Source organism: Kryptolebias marmoratus, linkage group LG17 (genome assembly GCF_001649575.2).
Source record: "Kryptolebias marmoratus isolate JLee-2015 linkage group LG17, ASM164957v2, whole genome shotgun sequence".
Classification (NCBI taxonomy): domain Eukaryota; kingdom Metazoa; phylum Chordata; class Actinopteri; order Cyprinodontiformes; family Rivulidae; genus Kryptolebias; species Kryptolebias marmoratus.
In genome coordinates, this window is record NC_051446.1 from 20,352,616 (window position 1) to 20,373,853 (window position 21,238).

At 41.9% G+C, this 21,238-nt stretch overlaps 2 protein-coding genes across 7 annotated transcripts in view; one reads left to right on the plus strand and one right to left on the minus strand.

The window, feature by feature from the left end:
• Positions 1-1,236: 1,236 nt before the first annotated feature.
• lg17h10orf90 (linkage group 17 C10orf90 homolog) lies at positions 1,237-16,325 on the minus strand. Of its 5 annotated transcripts, XM_025010008.2 has the most exons (10): positions 15,840-16,325; positions 15,082-15,632; positions 13,865-13,928; positions 10,818-10,909; positions 6,455-7,721; positions 4,360-4,506; positions 3,947-4,077; positions 3,465-3,513; positions 2,896-3,079; positions 1,237-1,723 (listed from the first exon to the last, which is right to left on the minus strand). In XM_025010008.2, the coding sequence occupies exons 2-10, from the start codon at positions 15,601-15,603 to the stop codon at positions 1,720-1,722; spliced, it is 2,460 nt and encodes an 819-aa protein (XP_024865776.1). In that variant the 5' UTR covers positions 15,604-15,632; positions 15,840-16,325; the 3' UTR covers positions 1,237-1,719. The 5 variants fall into 5 exon arrangements, with proteins under 5 accessions (XP_024865776.1, XP_017290171.2, XP_024865779.1 ...); XM_017434682.3 differs by lacking the exon at positions 3,465-3,513 and having other exon boundaries at positions 15,840-16,323; XM_025010011.2 differs by lacking the exons at positions 3,465-3,513; positions 3,947-4,077 and having other exon boundaries at positions 15,840-16,324.
• A 3,240-nt stretch (positions 16,326-19,565) lies between these two features.
• Positions 19,566-21,238, plus strand: part of dock1 (dedicator of cytokinesis 1) — a 194,476-nt gene continuing 192,803 nt past the window's right edge. For both annotated transcript variants that reach the window (XM_037981021.1, XM_017437189.3), the window contains exon 1: positions 19,566-19,789. In XM_037981021.1, the coding sequence (XP_037836949.1) occupies positions 19,747-19,789 (43 nt within the window). In that variant the 5' untranslated portion in view covers positions 19,566-19,746. The remainder of the gene's footprint in view (positions 19,790-21,238) is intronic.

The window sequence follows — 21,238 nt, forward strand, 5'->3', positions numbered from 1 at the left end:
TGTCCAGGACAAGTCATTTTTTTTTATTTTTTTCAAAGTAAGCATTCTAAGTTTGTCTTTAGGTAATAAACCTTGTTAGGCATTTAAAGCATTTATTTACAGCAGTTTCATTACCACTTAAGGAGAGAAAAGCTGCATTATTAGCACATAAACCCTTTAATGTCGGTCATTACGACCACATGATGCTCGCTTGGTTTAATGGAGCCTGAAGAATGAAGGTGGGCTGTTGTTTGCTCAACAACCTGCGGGTCATTTACTCAATAAGCGTTCTGGAAGTGTCCCAAATGTGCGTCTGTGAGAGTGAAAAGCACAAATATTGGGGTTTATTTAAAGCCTTTTTCCCCCTGAATTATTGCATATTTTTTGTGCACATGTGTCACCAGAGGAACTGAGACACTTGCAGATACTTGTAGACATCTTCTTGGATTTTTTTTTATCTCAATGTAGAAAAACATAATTAGATTTTAAACTGTCTTTACTTATTATACTTAAAAAATATACCTTCAGTGCTTCTTTGAAGCTAAAAAAAGGCTTTGTGATCTGCAGTGAGGGTAGGGAGCAGGTGGAAGAGAGTCTGGAGAGTCAGTCTGAGTATGTGTTTAAATAAATTCTTAAAGAAACTGTACAAAATAGTGTTTTCTGTGAACATTACACACAATTACCCTCAGTTTAGCTGAAAGGGAGTGAGGATTTCCTTTTTTCAAAAAACTTTCTATTTGCTGCCTGTTGTTTAATCTCTCGTCTTTATATAAAACCTTGGCATAAATTATTTGTCTGTTAGCAAAATATCTCATGAACCACCGGACATGTCTCAATGAAACTCCCGGAAAGTAATTACCGGATGCACGTCTACAGCTGATTAATTTTTGGAGTCAACCCAATTCAAGCTTATCGATCTTAGCGTACACATAAATGGCTCTTAATTCAGCGAATTTTACAGACAGTGTGCTGAAATATGGCGTGGTAGTAGCTGAGAGTCATTCACAACACCCTACCAGATCACACCAGAAGGTTTGACTAAAATGGCTACAAAAACAATCATTTTCTCAACATCAGCTAAATCATTGCTGTGAAAGATATGCATTCCTTTCCAGAAATGCCAGGCCTCACATCTGCAAGTGTGCTTGAACAAAATTCTGATTTTATGTACTTTTACAGTTATTACTTGAGTAGGCGGTTTAAAAAGGTAACAGTGCAGTTTGTCTAAGTGCCAAACAAACAGAAAACACCTCAATCTAAATGTTAAGCAGCCTTCGTTTAGCACTTTAATAAATTATGTCCTAGATGGAAAATTATACACATAGCTGAGGTTTTCTATTTACAGAAGACGAACTGAAAACTAGTTTTTAATCATGAAAACAAAATATTTGCCAGACAAAAATCAAGTTGTTTACAGTCTAATAAAAAACAGTTTCACTTTTCATCATCAGGTGTGAATCCCCACCTCAGCCTGGAATCTCCTCATAATCAATATTTACTGTGGATCGAGCGAGATTGCAAAGGGATGAGTCACGGAAGCAAGAGAGAAGGAAACGGTTTAATTCGGAGCAGAGAGTCCTGAACTGGAGCGGCGGACTGAGGTTGGAGTCGTCTCCGTCCTCGCAGGCAAAGGCCACGAGGGAAGAGACGTCCGCAGACGCTGACTGAGACACGGCTCACTTCCTGGATCTGGGCTGCATTCCTTTCTGAGAAACGCCTCCGTCTGTGGGTTTGGAAAGGTTACCTGGAAGCAGAGGCGTGTACACACACACACACACACACACACACACAGAATGATATTCAAGTTAATCGCACTAAAGTGTGACTGTCAGTCACTTCCGCTTTTCCTGACTCCAGGAGAACGATGAGATAATCTGATGGAGATTACTTAAAATCAGCTCATAAAATCTGCTTCTCTTATCTTTTTCTAGGTGGGGGGGGGGCATCCTGTCTTGTAAAAACTTCTCTGAACCGTTTATTCATGTGAAGATCCGGTGTGAGTCTCTCACAGATCTTGTAGAACCGCTGCTGTGTCTTTCTGTCATGGCCAGAAGAGGGCAGAGAGGCCTATAAAATGTTCCTAATTATCCTCAACTTCTTTATTATTTACTGTAAAGCCCAGAACATTAGGAGTAAGCTGACACTTCTGATAATCATATTTTTGTACCCTCTGCACACGAGGCAATGATGTACATGATATACGGACTTGAATGAAACTCCCAGAACATTCTGTGGACGTTCCTCTACAGCTCATTAACATTTGGGGCCAAATAAAGTCAATTCAAGATGGCCACCAATGCTTGTGGACACTAGCCAACACAAAAATGGCTACAACTCAGTCAGTTTTACAGATACTGAGGTAGAATTTGGCGTGGCAGTGGCTGAGAGTCCCCCTCAACCCACACCCAGAGCACTAATACATCTGGTTAGAGCTCATTTTCAAGGTTTGTCCAAAATGGCCGTCACTCCATCCCTTCTCAGCATGAGATGCTTTTAGTTTAAAACTGTGTCATGAAAGGCAATGGGTGACATGCATTCCTACAAGGAATTCTAGGTGTTTAATTGGACGTGTTTTGGGGAGTTGTTTCATTGACTTTAATTTACTTTTTGCTGCAGTTTCTGGCCTCCCTCAGTGGCTCCAGGTTGGACCTTTGATGAGCAGACCCAAAGAGAGGGCTTTGTGTTTTTGCAGTTATCTTTTGTGAATCAAAAACCAAAAAAAAGGTAGAATTATAGAGCTACTAATCAGCCGCTGGGAGTCTTTATGAGTCGTGATAAAAAAAAAAGGAGACTGGGTGAGAGCCACGCTCTTTGCTCTTTGCTCTGAATCTGCAGATTTGTGATTAGTGATGTGGCAAACGGCCACCGCAGCTGCACGGGGGACAATGGGCGGCAGAGTGGCTGCTGGAGCGTTACCATTCACAGAGGTGGACTTTGTGCCGCGGGCCTTCCTCGGCCTGAGAGCGCCGCCTGGCTGTCCATCCCCCGAACCCGACCTCCTCTCCCTCCTGTCCCTCCTCTCCTGACACCTCCGTTCCAGCTCTCGCACTCTGCTCCGGGAGCGGCTGATGAAGTCCGGTCTGGACGTCTGCAGGGCTTCCTGCAAAAGAAACAAACCAGAAACACTTTTTTCTTTTTTTGATGAAGCATTTAAACCTGAGCACTTCTTGAAACGTTACAGACAACACACGTACTGTTTTTCTCTTTTACTCTTTTTTTCTTAACTTCAGTGTTAAGAGGCTTCCCAACTTTTTTCTACTTTTTAGTTTTAAAAAAGGAGTCAGCTTTACCTTTTCAAGGTTTATGAAAGGAACTGTAACTTTTTCCTTAGCTGAATACTCAGATAACCACAGCAAGAAGAGTTACAGAATTAAAGTTCACTGAGGTCCACTTAAAGAACTTTCTCTCAAGCAAAGATCCAGAATACACCGTATACGTACACATCCTCTCATTTAGAGACAGCAAAGCTAGTTTTCTTCTCTCACCATATTGGTTTTTCAGGCCTGTGCCCCTCCGTGGGCTGGCAGCAGCTCTCTGCAGACAGAAGCAGAGGGAAAACCCGAAGCCAAACGTGGGAATCACCATAAAGGCTAAAAAAGCTGCGCCACCTCAGATGAGTTTCCGTAAACGTGGGAAAAGCTGCTCCGCCCAAACTAAATGACCACAAATGCTAGAAAAGCTGCACCACCGAGAACGAATAGTTGTAAATGTGAGGACACCTCTGCAGCCTAAAATAAATCATCATAAATGTGGGGGAAAAGCTGCACTGCTTGAAATAAATGACTCTAAATTGCTGAAAAGGTCCTGATCAGACATCTTTAGGGTCCAGATCCAGGGCTGCCATGTGGGGATCTCGACTTTAAAGAGTCACAGCTTTTATACTTTTTACTGACTGTATATATTCCAACAGAATAAAGAGTAAAATCCAAATGTTTTAGCTCTTTTGTTTGATTAACTTTGAACTCACCTGAAGAGAAACAGTTTCAGGTGACCTTTCAGGGTCCAGCCCAAGAGAAACAAATTCAGCACCGGGCTGTTTCTGACGGTGGGCTTTGCTTTGCTCACAACTGGACTTTATGCATTTCCTCTCATCCATCACTACCAAGAAGGACAAAAAAATATATATATGTTTTTGCGTTTCATTTTACACTCCGTGTGGCTTCACATGCCGGCTCCCCCGGGCCTGCAGTGACATATCCGCTTGTTTTAGCTGCAGGAATTCTCTTAAACTTTACAGATCCGATCCAAGACGGAGCGCTAAAAACAAATTACTGAAGCGGCAACAAATCTCCGTAATAAGGATGAATCATTTATGAGGCGAGGAATTACCAGCGTAAATATTTTCTGCTCATTTCGAACAACAGAGGTGTGTGATAATACCAGCATGTCCCCGGGGCGATGCCGCGGCGTCCTTCCCGGGGTCGCTGCTCGGCGTTTTCTTCTTGCTGAGTTGTCTCTGGAGTTTGATATTTGCTATGATCGCCGCCGCATTGAGGGCAAGCACTTCCTCTTGAGACTGATGGGGATCTGAAACGCAGGAGGGCTTTGATGTGAGCGAGCTTTCATTTGGCCGCTCGGCACAAACAGGCCTGGTTCCGCCACAGTTTGGGAGCCCCACTTCAGTCTGTGGCTGACTGGATCAAACGCCTCTGGCCTTATAATTAATTGATGACACTCTTAATGAATGTGATTAGAGAGTAATTAATAATTTTCACGCAGAGACAGGAGATAATAAATGAAGAGACACACTTGCTCAGCAGAAAATTAATTTACTCTTATTCAGCTAAATACTTTTCAAACATGAGATCATTTTGGATATTTAAAGCGATCAAACAGCATTTGGGTGACTGAACATTATAAGGGCTGTCGAACTGAGTCACAACAAAGAAGGGATATCCTGTTAAAATCTGCTGTGATGGCAGCTAAGAGAAAATCCTCCAAATGCCAATAGACGGCATGAATTATTTTGCCTAAGATGTCGGCATTAACTGTTGGTGTCAACTCTGTTTGTCTGTTAGCAAAATATCTCATGAACCAATGGACAGATTTTACTGAAACTTGCAGAAAGTAATCAATAAATATACATCCTCAACTGATTGGCTTTTGGAGTCTTCTCAATTTAAGATGGCCGTCATAGCTATTGAACCTTAATCAACACATAAATGATGACAATTCGGTCAGTTTTACAGATATTGAGATATGATTTGGTGCAGAAGTAGCTGAGAGTCATCCTCATCACATACTCTGAGCACTAAGAGATCTTTGTTTAAAACATTGGCCTGTAAGGAATAAAACTTTATTATTATTATTATTTATTGCTGTTTGACTGTAAAGCTGCATAAAAGGACCATAAACACCAGAATGAAATGACTAAACGTCAGGAATACAAAACATAAAAGTAAAAATCAGAAACTATACCACCACTAACACTTTTTACCTGCCTTTTTTGAAACAACATTTATGTTTTAACCTACATTTGTGTTTAAATCTCTTCAGATTCTGCTTAAAAAATGGTCCCACACGACCACTTTCGATTCTGTTTAATCTCAGTCCGACAGACCTCAGATCTGCCTCGCACGAATTCAAACGAGCACATTCACATCCTTCCCAGCAGCTACAGTACAAACCTCTCACATGTTCTCATTTTAGTCTCTAAAGATCACCTTTTTTTTTTTCCCCCTGCTTCACCAGCCAGCAGAGAACCGGCTCACAAAAAGGATCAAGCCATCAATAAAACATCTCGAGTGTGGGCACACGGAGCTGGAACAGTTCTGAGGGGCTGTGTTGGCGCCGCGTCGGTGCCGTCACTGCAGCGAGGCACGTGCGCCAGCTGAGGGCTCGAAAATATCCCTCTCCATTCATAACCTCGTCACCCTGCTGCTGCCGGCTGGGAGCTGCTGAAACACCAGGTGCCTGACAGCAAGAGACAGAACTGAATTCAAATTCCATAAAGACAAAAAAAAAAAAAAACTGTCATTATTAAGATTTACCTTTCATGCCAGAGTTTTAGACTAAGTTCATTTTTTGATGAGCCGCTTTGGTCAAACACTGAAAATAATCTCACTCTGCATCACAAGATCAGTTAGTGCTCAGAGTTTCTGTTGTGGCTGACTCTCAGCTACTACTATATCAAATTTTACCTAAATATCCATTAAACTGACTCAGTTACACCTATTTTTATGTAAGGTGAGATTGATCAGCACTTCGCTTGTTATTGGCGCACATATCTGGCACAGAGGCGTGAAACTGCACTTTCTGCACCAAATAAAGGAGTTATGACGCTCGCTGATAACGTTTCAAAGCTGCAGGACCATATAGATCCAACGATGGTGCGTAATAACATCAAGCTAGAAGGCACAAGCGGCACAAAGGCAGAGTATATTTAGACGTTGCAATCCTTTGAAAACAGAGATCAGAGAAGGATGGAGCTCGTTTGTTGACAAGAATTCTGTCAAAGTGGGAAGGAGAGGCTTACCCGGGGCCTGGATGAGCGTCAGACTGGGGGATGCTCTCCTCATTCCGGCCGCTGACGGAGGCCCTCTCTCCTTGTCGTTGAGGGCGTCCGCCGCAGGCCGACCTGCTTCTTTCGCTGCTTTTCCAGGGCTGATGAAACCGCCGTCGAAGTTCACAGGGTCGACACGGCTCTCCCGTGGAAGCCCCAAGCTCCACTTCCTGGCAGCCGGTTGTGCAGCATCCTCCGCGCTCGCCTCGGCGCAGCCAGTCAAACTGCCGTAGCAGCTCAGTGGTCTCTGCAGCCTGTCCGATCTCTGTCTGCCAGCCCTGGTGGAAACCTCAGAGGAAGCGGAGGTCGTGGCAGGGGGATTGCTCACGAAAAGATTCAAAGTAGATTTGTGTCTGCCGTATGTGTTTGAGTTGGGTGTGAATGGATTCAGACGGTGATATGGAAGGGCCGTATTCTCCTCCGAACCGTTCTTCTGATTCCACGTGCTGTTGTCCTGGTACAGCCCCTCGGTGTAGCTGTGTCTGTACTCTGGATTCCTGGTTGCGATCTTGGGTGGATGGTAGCTTTCCCGATGCTCTGTTACCTTGATGATGGTGGCCTTTCTCCTGCGGACCACCGTGTCCAAAGCGTGGCTAGCTGGCGGTGTCCCGGGCCGACTTGTGCTTGAACCGGTGCTCGATATCACTCTTTTCTCTGTCACCTTGACTATCATGGCTTTCCTTTGCACTCTTACCTGTGTGGCGTTGGGGTCCATGGGTTGGTGGTCTAGCGGGGGAGAAGGAGAATTGCTGGATGAGTTGGACCCAGGCAAACTGGCTGATCTGCTCACTTTTCTAGAGGTGATGGTGATGGAGGAGATGCCAGCTTTGTTCTGAGGTATGTAGGTGGTCAGAGTCGAATTCGCTTGAGAAGACTCCAAACTACTGCTTGGTCCATAGAAAGCTGTTGCTTTCATCGGCTGAACACCGCTTGTTCTCTGCAAAGGCGTGTGTGACTTGTGTGTGTCTGCGGCACTTGTCCCTTGCAGCAGAGTGCGTTGGCCGCTGGGATCAGCAGACGCCGTACGATGCAGAGGTGAGCGCTCGGGGGGCTCTGTCCTTGTTGTTTTTATCGGCGGCGGTGCCTTGTTGGGGTCTGAGCCGGTTTCTGTGGTGAGCTCGTTGGATTTATGGCCTCCGGGGAAAGCTGGCCCCCTGTTGGCCTTCCAGCCCGCCCTCAGAGCCTCCCAGCCAACACGCCTGCCCCCGTCCTCAACAGGAAATCTCAGTTTATCTGGCACCTAAAGCATAGGGGTGAAAAATAAATGAAATGTGATAAGAACCACGAAAGGGATAGTTCTGTGAAATAGTCACCAGTAGTTAATACCTGATGTATGAAGAAAAGGGCAGAACTCTTCCTCCAGGCTAAGCTAATGAGCTGCCAAACAAGGGCCTATTTCATACCATATTTCAGTTTTATAAACAACTCCTTATACCAAATTTTAGCTAATCTAGTGTTCTTTTGGACCTTTGAGGAAAACGTTCTTTTATAAGCCTGAAAATTGCTACATAACAGTTAGCTTGTCAGTCTGGTCAGAATTAAACTTAATTTTTCCAAACTGAAGCCATTCAAAGAGATATGTATGACATCAAGAAATTAATTGTTCATAACCTTTCTTCCCCCCCCCCCCCTTTTAAATTGTGCATCACATCTTCCTGTTGATGCAAACGTTTTGTCAGGACTCAACAAAGCGAAACAGATGCCGTACATCTGTTTTTGCGCATTCCTTTAAAGCAGCAAATCCATATTCTGAAGCATACCCTAATTTGAAACGACACCAGGCATCAACAGTGTGACATCGCTCTATTACTGCGTTTCAACTCCAGGTTAGCCGTCTGGTCTTTCTGCGGGGCCCGCGTGTTTGCTTTGGTGTCAGCTGACTCGTCCCCCCTTGCTCGACACAGTGACTGCCCCGATAGCAATGGAGGCAGCAGCAGGCAGAGCCAGCACACAGCGTGACTTATCCCTCCCAGAATAACAATGAGACTCTTTCCCTAATAGAAACTGAGCTGCAAAAAAAAAAAAAAAAAAAGCAAAGATCCTGGTCCCCGAGCCAGAGGATTCTGATGGTTGTTTATATAACAGCGGATAAAAACACAGATACAGCCAGGTCCTAAATGTCGGTGGGTTTATGATATTACACACAGCGCCTTCTCGGTCCTTAATTATTGCTGCCGCCGACGGCAAAGCGGCGCGATGATGTTTTTATCTGTCAGTGTGCGTTCATTTGTCTGTACCTTATGAAACATTGAACAGTTTTAATGAAATAGTCAGAAAATGGTCACTGGGTTGACATCTACAGCTGATTGTCTTTTGGAACCTGATTCAAGATGGCTGATACAGCACAGCAATCTGACCAAACTTAAAAATGGCTATAGCTTTGTTAATTTTACAGATATTTAACTAAAATTGGTGTTGTAATAGCTGAGCATCGTCCTCAATACGTACTTTGAATCAAACACACTCTGTGACATTTTAGCTTAAAACCTTGGCATCAACTGTTGGACTCAACCCTGTTTGTCTGTTAGCAAAATATGTCATGAACCACTTAACAAATTTAAACGAAACTGTCAGTGACTAATTATTAGCTGTACACGTGGAAAATCACAATATAGTATGAGATTTTAATGTTATTTTCAAAATTTGACTCAAACTGCTATAATATTTCTCAACATCAGATGGTCTTAGTTTAAAACTCTGGCATGAACGTTATTGGGCGATATGCAGATGTTGCATAAACTATATGAGTGATACAGCACATGCCATCAAATGGTCTGTGAGTCTATTTTCAGCTCCGGCACAAGTTTCACTTCCCTTTTACAAATATGGCATTTATATAATTACATTGCCGTGGTCTGTTTCCGCAAACCCTACCAGGCAGATTTTCATTAAACTCGGAGAAGTGGAGCACGAGAAACTGTTAAATTGTGAAGTTTGTGCGCCTGATGGCACTTCGGAGCCATCAGTGTGTGGAAGGTGGAAGTGTTATGGAAATATTCATGATGCCAGTCAGTCAGGAAGCCCTGGAGGGGTGAGGTCAGGTTTAAGTAAAAAAAAAAACCTCTTTTATTACAACAAGCAGGCCAGGATCCAAAAGGAAATGCAAAAATGTGGCTTTTGTGGACTGCAAATTCTACTTCTGACCCTCAGCTTCTCTGAGAAGTGATCGCGAACCTCCACAGCAACAGCTGCTCCTGAGCAGGACTTTGTACCAGACTTAATGGCTACAAGTGGCGCGTTACACCCTGTACACAGATTAGATGTCCCTAAACATGGTTTACCTCATGCACTGATCCCACTCATGGAGGCTCATGCTTCTCTTCATATGCAAGGGCTACAAGGCTGCGTAGGGATGACCTCTGACGCTTGTTTGACTCTTAAAAACAGCCTCAAGAAACACACGTAGTTGAACTTCACATCAGATCTGACACAGATTCTCAGAATTGTGATTGGCTAATCAACATGAGCAGCAAACTCAACCAATAAAAAAATCTGGTTTACACAATCTAATTTATTTACTCAAAACATGGTGAGTAGACTCTGCTTCCCTTGTTGACAGCTGCGTCATACATCGGTTTTACCGTCACCATGTACAACTTTTATATTTTACGGTTTCTGGACCACCAGACAAATTTCCATGAGGCTTGCAGAAAGTCCCGATTGAATGTAATCCTACAACCAATTAACCGTTGGAGTCAACTTTTGGATGGCCTCCACAGCCATTCTACAATATGACAAAAACAGCTACAACTGAGTCCATTTTATAGATAGATAGATAGATAGATAGATAGATAGATAGATAGATAGATAGATAGATAGATAGATAGATAGATAGATAGATAGATAGATAGATAGATAGATAGATAGATAGATAGATAGATAGATAGATAGATAGATAGATAGATAGATAGATAGATAGATAGATAGATTTAAAAACATACACACATCCATTCAAGTTGTTTATAAGTAGTAGAAATTATAATTTTGTTTCCTAAAAAAACATTTTGCATCCATTATTTCTTGAACCGCTCCATTATAAATAAGTCTTTCAAAGCTTCAAACGTTAATTTATTTATGAGACTTCTCAAACAAAGAGTCCAGATGTAAACAAACAGCTGGAAGCTAAACTAAATGAATCGTAGTTAAAGTTTCTGACTTGTTCAAAGAGAAGTTAAACTCCATTATGAGGGCCTTTTTCTTTCCCATAATTTCCCCAAATCATTCAGACAAGCACTGAAGGTACTTTTGAATGTTTTGAATGAAATACCAAACCCCTCTCAGATCAGCCTAATGTACCTCTGCTAAACTCGGAGTAAAAAGTCAGTTTTTAAATTACCTCCTTACTGACAGCGGAGCCTCGATCAGGTGTCCACCACATCTTCACGCCCAAGGAACTCGGGCCGGTGTGACCTCTCCCCGCCGCTGCGTCTGTGTTTCAAGGCAAAACAGGTGCGTTTCTCACAAAACACGTCCTCTCTCTCTCTCTCACTCTCCCGCTCTTTAACAAACACGCACCTCCGGTCACGCTCGGAAACTGTTGACACTGTCAATAATTGAGATTAGCTCAAAAAAAAAAAAAAAAGTGAGTCAAGCACCACCCCGGAGTCACTTGTCTGCTTCTTCATGAAGCTTGATTGGTGACTGATCCTCTCCTGCACCCCCTCCCTGTCTGCACGCCTGGCTGTGTTTCCACCTGCTGCTGTTACCATGGCGACAGGCTCTCACTTTGGGATGACCCGTGATTGCTGTGCGGGGTTAATCGGTGGTGTTTTCCGTTTTAAGGGGAAAAGATGAGAAATAAGCTGAAATTCGCACCACTTTGCAAGCATGATTACAGCTGGAAAAAAAACATTTGAACATATGAATAACTTTCCCTTTTCTTTTGCTTTCTTTCACCTGCTGCCATCACTACGTTTTTTAACAAGTTCCTCTTATGCTTCCCATCCCTTTTTAAGTACATGTAAACATGATGGAAATTAGCCACCCTGCCAAAAACACGCAGAACCTTGACGCGCAGGATCCGGTTTCTCATCATATTCTCATTAACATCAGGCCATTTCATGCTTGCTAAAAGTGGCTTTTTTTGAAGGCGGGAATAAGTAACTGTCTTCAACGAGACCTTGAGTTTGATTAAAGCTTCTTCTGTAAGGCTTGTCAGCAAGAAACTGGAAATAAAACTTAAAAAAAGGGGATTTGCAAGCTGCAAAAAAAAAAATAAAACAACCGCTCAGTTCCTAATGATACAGATCAAGGTTGAATTTCATTTATTTTCAAAAGTGAAAAAGCAGAAAAAGGAATCTGAACACAGATTTTTGTCATTTTCAAGGGTAGCATTTTTACAGTTTGTTCTATTTCAGCTATTTGTGCACCAGAACTGTCACGATATTATTGTTTTTAGGTATGGGCTATTTAATTAGCTCAAAAGAGATCAACTATCATCAAAAGGTGAAGGCAGACAATTCTGGTTTTGTCCACATTTATGTGCATATCTGTTTGTTACCAAAATGTCTCATCAACTACTGGACAGATTTGAATGAAGCTTTCATAAAGTAATCACTGGATGTACATCTACATCTGATTCATGTTTGGAGCCAACCCAATTTAAGATGGCCACCACAGCTAACTGACTTTAAAATACAGCAAAATGGCGAAAATCCAGTCGATTTTACTCACACTGACGGAAAAAGGAAATTTGATGTGGGAGAAGTTGAGACTGATGCAAGATCTTCCTTTCAGACTTTGCCTTTAAGTACTCACAGTCACCTCTGTCTGTCTGTCAGCAAAATACGTGTTAACTTATTGGATGGGTTTCAATGAAACTCTCAGAAAGTAATAATTGGTTAATGATGAACTTTTAGAGTCCATTCCATTCGAGATGGTCACCACAGCGAACTGACCTTCGCCTCCACAAACAGAACTTTGTTCATTTTACAGATATTGAGCTAAATTTGGTGTGGTAGTAGCTGAGACTCAACCTGAACACATACGACGAGATCATGAGATGTTACAATGCACAAATGGTCACATCTTTGCCATTTCTCAACATAAGATGATCTTAGTTCAAAACTCTGGCATTAAAAGCAGCGACCGCTGATTATTATAGCTGACTGCAGCATCGTGTCTTTGCATATTTTAAAAGTTTGACTTAAGCCGTGATGTTATACAGTCTTAGACAAAATACAGTGTGCATGTAGCCTTTAATCAGCAGCGTGTATGTTCTCGGTGCTGTATAGACGGATGGCTTTGGGTTCCGTAAGCAGCCTGAGTCCTGTCAGGATAATCTATGTACAAACAAGGACAAGGTTGAAGGATCAAGTTTCAGATCAAACCCAGAGAGTGCAGCGCCGCCGTGTTCAAAGATTAACAAGACTCCCTCTCCAATCAGTCTGCATCTCCACTTATCGTTCTGCCACTTGCTTCCATCCCCATCCTGCCTCCTTTTTTATGTCAGCTTTTCAAGCCTAATAGTGTCAATTTATTTCACCCAGGCGCTGCCAGAAACCCATGTCACAGCAGTCAGAACCAGAGTACATGAAATGGAGTTTTTTGTAGGTTTTTTTCTTTACTTTTCTTTTTTGTGGGGGGCAGTGTTGTTTAATATGATCAGGCAATCAGTCAGTGTGTAAGAGGACAGGGACAACACTGCTGGAAGCAGCTGATTAGAAGCGGGGTAAAATGTCTGACAAGTCGACCCTGAAATAAGTTCTTGTTTTCTGTCCGTCAGGTCCAGGGCCTGCAGATATTCTGGGCTGGCAGTTGTTACGGAACTGATCGAGATTTAAACATCAGCTGAAACTGAAGCGTTTTGGGCAATTTCTGCTGCAAAACAAATGTGTTTAATGTTTATCACCAGCAGCTGAAAGGCAACGGCAGATGATAATGTTTTAGCCTGCGTCTGCGTCCTCACGTGTCTGTCTGTTAGCAAAATATCCCACAAACCACTGGACAGATTTCAATGAACCTTTTGGGAAATAATCATTGGATTTATCTCACAACTGGTTAAGCTTTGAAATAAACTCGATTCAAGATGGAAGTCACAGCCAACTGACCTTTGAAAACACAAAAATGGCTCTATTTCAGTCAATTTGACACATATTGATCTAAACTTTGGTGTGATTGTAGCTGAGAGTCATTCACAATGCATGCTCTGAGCGTGATGTCTCACAATATTTCAAAATGGCCTCAACTCTATCAATTCTCAGCATCAGGTGATCTTAGTCTAAAACTATGGAATGACGGGTGGAGGGGTGATATGCATTCCCTCCAGGAATGCTAGGCCTTTAATTTAAGTTTGGTTTTATGGATTATAAAAGTCACAGATGCATGATCACGTTAGTTAAAGTCAGGTAAAGAAAACCATGATACAGTAAACTGTACACATACCCTGAACCTGGGATGTTTCCTCGTTTCTTTTAAACGTTGGAGTGATGGGTTCCCTCAGTTTCACCTGGAAAGGTAAAAAAAAAAAAATTGCTTTAGAAAAAGTGCGCTCGCCTAAGTTTATATTACCTTTCTGGTCGAAAAGGTCAGATTCTGATGCAATTAAAGGAGTAATTTGGCAACTTCTCATAAAGTGGGGATGCTGAGTCAGCATTCACATTATTGTTTTTCTGCTTAGAGTTTCTTCTGTATGTTTTTTTTCCCCAAACAAACTACTCCTGCATACTTTGTTCATGTTTTTTTACCATTCATATATCAAAATGTTTAGCTTGACTGGGAATTGTCTGCTATGAGTTTTGGATTTTGTAACTTTTATACTTTTCAGAATATTTTACTTTCCTTTAAAAAAAAAACCCACAGAAATACATTGAGATCTCTTCTGGTCATTCAAAACATTGTTCTGTTTGACTCAATTTAGCCTGTGTTCTGCCCATTTTCGACATTGGTTCTGCTAATATGACTTCTGCTTCTTCAAGCGAATTTCAGCTAAATCCTTCCCCACTCAGCATTCATTTCTCTAACTTTTGATATTCTTGAAAGATATTTTTAGGAATATATGACCTGGTATTTATGTTGAATAAGAAATCGTAGGGTAAGTGCAGATATGTGGTTTGTGCATCCTTTCAGCCAAACCATCAGTGCATCACAGCAGCATATTGATTGCTGAGTCATATTATCAGATAACTTTGTAACACTATAATTCCACTGAATTGTTTTTGTACATTGTCTTGCATCCTCTCAGGGCACAAAGCTCAATCTCTGCTTTTGCAGCTCTAAATTAGTCGTAAAGCTTGTGAGAATGCACAAAGATCCTGCGGAGTAGGCTGTTTTCTAAAGATGCTGGAGCTCTGCCTTCTCCCTTGGTAACCGACACCCGACTACAAGTGGCTTTGTCTGGCACTGTGTACTTTTTTTTTTTTTTTACTACCCTTTTGCAACATCTTCTTCGCCGCACAACTCTCAACTTTAGAGCTGCAGAGCTCTTGCTGCCTCACTGATATGTAAGAGTCAGAATCCCACAACCTGAAGGGAGGTCAGTTACAAGATAAATCAACTCAAAGACTGCGAAGCTTTCCAAACACTCAAAAGCTGTAACTCTTTGTAACTCTGAAGACCTTTTCTGTCCTCCAGAACTCACTAAATACATAGAGGTTTCTTACTTGTCCAGCGGAATTATCCGAACCCTTTTGGCTGCAGGCGTTTGCCGCCATCATCACTCTCCTCTGAATTGGCAGCCACCCAATCTTGACTGGAGCCAGATAACTGAGCTGAGCTTGCTCCTTCTTCGGGGGCCTCATGATATGAGCTTTCTCCCAGCTTCCTCTGCGCTCTGCAGGGGGCAGGAACCCGGTCCGGAGGGAGTCCTGGCTGCTTGGTGGGCTCTCGCAGACGCTTGAACTCCCACACGAAGACGAGCCCGTGCTGAAGGACGGGTGGCTCGACCGTCTCCGGGCAGGCTCCTTGTCGAGATCCGTAAAAGATGGGTTACGAATCAGGGGTCTGGCTTTGCCCTGCAGGTACTCCAGCCAGGTGTCCAGCTGGCCTTCCTCGATGGCGCTCTGGGGACGAGCTGATGGGTGGGAGACCTGAGGCAAAGGCTCCTCTTCCCAGCAGATCTCGCCTCCTGACCTCCTCCAGGCTGGAACTCTCCTTCGTTGGGCAGCTGGCCGGCGGAAAGCCATCCTCCAGGTCTTCAAGTTTTGTTTCACCCCTTTATATTGGAAATATTAACAATAATCATCTTGATTAATTGGTCACATCATCATGAAGCAATCAATAAATCATTGGGAGGACATGAGATACATGATGGAGGTCATCTTTCTCGACGATCTGGGATGAAAATTAGTTCAGAAGTGTTATAGTTCATAAGATCCAGCACATTTTCCTGCTTTTATTCGATTGCGCTGCTGATACTTACTGGTTAGTAACAACCCATCCCTTTTTCTTCATTCGACTCCAACTCTTTCCAGGATGTAAACAGTCTCTGTCTTGGTATAAAGTAGGTGCTGGTGGGTACCGTCTCCAATCAGGCATGTAGCAATGTGAGGGATGCTTTGGCAAACAAAAGAGTTACTGAGGACAACAGCTGATCTTCCATTACAAGAGGGGAAGAGAGAGAACGTCTAAGGGGCTGGGCAAGCTGGAAAATAAAACAAGCACTTGTTCGTGCATGTTTTTTAATGTAAAAAGGTCCTTAGTTAAACGCAGTATTCAGCCTTTAATCACAGCAAACACTACTTCTGTTTGATGCCTAAAAGAGACATTCCCTGCTAATAGAGCCGGAACACTAATGAGCAGATTATCCATCTTCTCCATGACTCACTTTTCCATGTTTTGAAATCCTCTCTGCTGAATTCCCTTCTGTTCCTTCTCCTGCCTCTGATCTCGTGGTTGCTTGTTGTTGATAAGCCTCGGTGTCCTCGAGCCCCTCTGCGAGCCGTGTGACTGCAGCAAGACCGTCTTGAAATGGGCCAGTGTCCTCTAGGATAAGTAACTGTGACCCACATGATGTCCCACGATGGAGGAGTTCATTACAAGATGGACGAATTAGCCTCAAGCTTCTTTTTTTTTTTTGTTGTCTCAGATTTTATTTAAAGACAGTTAAATAAAGTTGCCTCTTGCTTACAACGAACGTATTGTATATTTTTGATGTAACGTAGGGGAATACCATTTTCTAAATAAAACCCTAGCACTCCTTAAAGGAATGCATATCGCGCGCCACCTATCATGACAGAGTTTTAAACTAAGATCATCTTATCACGAGGAAACGACAAAGTTATAGCTGTTTTGGTCGAGCCATGTAAATTTAATTACGTGCAATCTAATGCGAGATGTGAGATGTGTTAGCGCTCAGAGTATGTGTTGTGAGTGACTCTCAGCTACCACCACACCAACTTTTAGCTCAACAGCTGTAAAATTGGCTGAGTTATCGCCATTTTTGTGTTTTCAACATTCAGTTGGCTGTGGCGGCCATCTTGAATCGGGTTGATTCCAAAAGATAATGAGTTGTAGATGTACATCCAGTGATTACTTTCTGAAAGTTTCATGACAATCCATAATGGGGTTCATGAGATATTTTGCTAACAGACAGCCAGAACTGACTCCAATGGTAAAGTTTTAGAAACAGATATTCCACAATCAGTTAGCACTTGGAGTATAAGTCGGGAATGACTCTCAGCTACCACCACACCAAGCTCCAGCTCAAAACCTGTAAAACTCTCTGGGTTATAACCAGTTCTGTGTTTCCTAAAGCTGCTTAGCTGTTGCAGCCACCTCTAATCGATCGTATTTCTGATTGTTTCAATAAAACCAGTGCTTCATTGGATATTTTACTAACACAACAGACAAACAAACACACAGGCACACACATGGGCAGCAATAAATAAATAAATATGTCTTTTAAAGGCAGAGATGACACAGCAATAACGAAAATGTTTTTTAAAGTGTACCACAGAAGCTACAAGCAGACTGAACAGGAAATATACTGCAGTAAATCAAATCTTTCTGCCTGCAAATAACTTCAAAACAAACTTTTAAAAACTCCTAATCGTAGGCGTAGGGCTGCTGTTGCCGAACTTATTTTTGTTTACAAGATGCTGCCTGTTTTTGTTTGTTTGTTTAAAGCAACCCCCTCTGCTGGGAAAACTCCAACATGGCAGGTGAAGGAGGTGGACACTAAAAGGCACCACGGAGTCATAAACTCAGACTGCTATAAAACATCAAATGTGCAAACAAGACGAATGAAGACGTACCAGGTGAGCAGCTGATAAACAGAACAGCTAAAAGTAATAAAAGTCTAGATAAAACAAGCAAAATGGTAGCTACTAGGAGCTAAAAGTGGCAAAAGGCTCGCTAAAAGTAACAGAATTTAAGCTAAAAGTAAAAGACTGGAAGCTAAAAACTAAAAGTAGCAAAAGAAGACAAAAACAGAGCAAGTATGCTAACGTAGATTTTAAAATAATCAATGTTTTTTGAAGGATTTGAACAGATCTCAATGGATTTCTATGGGGGAATGTTTGTAAATAAAGTTAAACACATTGAAAAGGATTAAAGTTACTGCTCAGATAGGTTCCTATAGCTTCATTATTTCACTCTGGGGAAAAAAGGAAGGAAATGGACACAAACCACATTAATTCAAAATCTGTGGTTGGGCCAATCAGAGGAACAATCTTCATGTAAATTAGTGTTTTCTGTGGTGAGCATTGATGTTTTGCGTCATAGACTTTCAAGTAATCTTTTAAAGTGGTCTGAAATCAAATTTACATCAGACTTTCTGAAGGTCTTTCAAAGTTCTTTTGGGACACTGGCTGTGAATATGTTTTGTTTGTTAAACCTCTTAATTCTGTCATATGATTCACTGAGGCATTAAAAAGCCCATAATTCAAAGGATGACCCAGTGTCGTGTCTACAAATAACAAAAAAGAAACTTAGCCAAGAAGCTTTTTAATAGTTCATATGGAAAATACCAAAGATCAAACAATTTGGCCCATAAAATTAAGTGATTTAAAAAAGTTATTTGCTGAAATCTTGACATACATCAGTGCTTCCAGAAGACAACTTAAACATATAATTACAACCTAAAGAAGTAGGAAATATTTCTATCAAATTACTTTTTTTCTTACAATTATGGGAGTAATATATCCTATTAGTAATCTATTAAATTTTATTTGATTTTTATAAATCCTATCAAGACCCTTACTTGTTGTTTTATGACCCACAGTGGGCCCCGACACCAACTTTGGTAAGAACCACCCTTTGATACTTTTAGCCTTCAGCTAACCTTTTGCTGCTTTTAACTTGTAGCTATTATTTTGCTACTTTTACCTTTTCACTAGCATTTTGTTGCTTTTAGTTTTTTGCCACTCTTTGCAACTTTTACTGCCCTTTGCTACTTTTAGATAGCTTTTTGCCACTTTTAAATAGCATTTTCAGAGTTTTAGTTAGATGTTTTTTTTTTTCACTTTTTGCTTGCCTTTTGCTACTTTTAGTTTTAAGCTTTCCTTTGCTACCTTAGATAGCCTTTGGCTACTTTCTTTTTAGCTACCCTTTGCTACTTTTAGACAGCATTTTGCCACTTTTAAATAGTATTTTGATAGTTTTAGCTACCCTTTAGCTACTTTTAGTTTTTTACTTCCCTTTAGCTACTTAGTTTTAGCTACCCTTTGTTACTTTTAGCTAACCTTTAGCTACTTTTAGACAGCATTTTGCCACTTTTAAATATCATTTTGATAGTTTTAGCTACCCTTTTGCTACTTTTAGTTTCTTGCTTCCCTTTGCTACTTTAAAATAGCCTTTTGGTAGTTTTAATTAGCTGTTTTTCCACTTTTAGTTAGCCTTTGGCTACTTTTAGCCAGCCTTATTATTACACTTAGCTTCTAGCTACATTTTCACTAGTTTTAGGTTGTGTTTTGCTACTTTTGACCACTTTTTAACTTTTAGCTTTGTGCTCTTTCTGGCTTTTGGTCAGCATTGCACAGCTTTCAGCTACTTCCTGGCTACTTTTAGCTGGTGCTCTGCTCCTTTTTAGCCTTTAAAGCTTCCTGGCATGGCTCAGTTGTAACAGCAGAGCCAGTCGAGCAGGATGCCTGCAGCTTGAACGCCTTCAGGGGAAAAAAAAAAAAAGTTTTGTGTTCCCTTCCTCCCCCTTGCGGAGCGTCCTGTCACTGGTGGAAAATGGCTGCTCGGAGCAGCTCCCTAAAGCTCGGAGAAAACTGAGAAAAAAGTCCAGGCTTTAATTAATATTTAAAAAAATAAAAAGGAAAGTCTGGCTCGGCGCCTTAACGAACAGGAACCCCGACAACAGGAGGACGCTTGGACTCTGAGACATGTCTCGCTGGGTGCCCTCTAAGAAGGAAAAGTATGGAGTTGGTGAGTAGAGAAACTCTCATGCTCCATCGCTAAGCTAGCTCTCAGAGTGCACAAGTTAGGGGAGAAATTTCAGATAAGAAACTCGACCTGGTTCCGACAGGGCTTTGGGCTTAGTTCCTCCGTTTTTTTTTTTGTTATTTTGCCTGAAACGGAGGAATGCAAACCACAGGAGCGTGGGACGTTTGCCCGCTAAGTTGGCACGGAAAGCAAAAACAAGGACTGTGTGACTCTTTTGTGAGGAGCTGAGACTGGATTGGGAATTGTCAGAGGCGCGCCTGTTTCCTGTGTTGTGGTTTTTTTTTTTTCGTTTTTTTTAAGGGCCTCTGCTACAAAGTCGTTTTGGTTACAAACAGCTACTTTGTTGTCGGTGCGCCCCGTGCCCTTTACGCACCGGGGGGAGAAACAATGTTGCGGTTTTTGTCGTCTGTCGCCACTTCCTCGGACGTGTTTTGAAACTCGGACCGAAACCGACGCAGACCGTCCCGGTTCGCTCCCGCTGCCCCCCTGTTGGAAAAATCCACACTAAATGCGTGTCTGTGATGCTTCTAAGGACGGCTAACTTTACACTGTTGCACTAAAACAAGGGGGGGGGGGGGGGTCAAACCTTACTCTTTTACTCAAAACTTACTCTTTTATCCAAGGGCCAAAGTCCATCGATATTTATAGAAAAAAAACACACAAATTAACCTTGATTTTTGATGCAATATGTCAAATAATTCATATAGAAATATCAAATACCCTTTCCCAGTTACATAATATATAGAATTTAGAAGAAACAAACTTTAATTAACAAAGAAATAGAGGTTGAACTTAAAAAGACATCCTTTTTTCTCCATTAAAACAGCTAAAACCCAACCACACAGCTAATGAACGTTTAACTTTGAAACAAGAAGAAACTCCAGAAAAAAGGGCGATAAACGTTAAAGTGGACTCGCTGTTTCTCCGACTCGATGTCGTTTTTATGGCTGCAAGTCAACACGAGTTCGATCGGTCCCGTTGCTCTTTCCATGTCAAAAATAAGTCGCTGAGAAATTAAAACGTCATTTTCTTGGCTTCAGAGTAACGGCCTCAACTTAATAGGCTCTGATTTTAAAGCATAATGAGACGCAGGCTCGATCTGTCACAGTAATACTTCGATGTTATCTTTTGGGGGGGGGGCAGATAAAATATTGCCAAGGGCCGGATCTGGCCCACGAGCCTTGGTTTTGACACACTATCAGAACAGGCCACTGATGAATCTTTATGTCCCTGTAGAAGGAATTGTTTCTGATGAAGTGGTTAAATGTAGCATTGATGTTTTGGCAGCAGGAGGTTGGATTATCAGATTTAGTTTTTTATACAAGGACAGTAAATTAATCTGATTCCTCAGTAAAAGAAGAGTAAACAAAGCTCTGATACTTAACTTTGTTCTCAGGCTTTTGTTCTTTGGCGGCCATCTTGAATTGGGTT

Excerpts from the sequence above, each read along its gene's own strand:
- lg17h10orf90 (XM_017434682.3), bottom strand. The coding sequence starts at position 15,603 with ATGGCTTTCCGCCGGCCAGCTGCCCAACGAAGGAGAGTTCCAGCCTGG. Across the intron at positions 7,722-10,817 it reads GCTCCGCTGTCAGTAAGGAG|GTGCCAGATAAACTGAGATT; the intron begins GTAATTTAAAAA and ends CCTATGCTTTAG. Across the intron at positions 4,507-6,454 it reads GACGCTCATCCAGGCCCCGG|ATCCCCATCAGTCTCAAGAG; the intron begins GTAAGCCTCTCC and ends CCTGCGTTTCAG.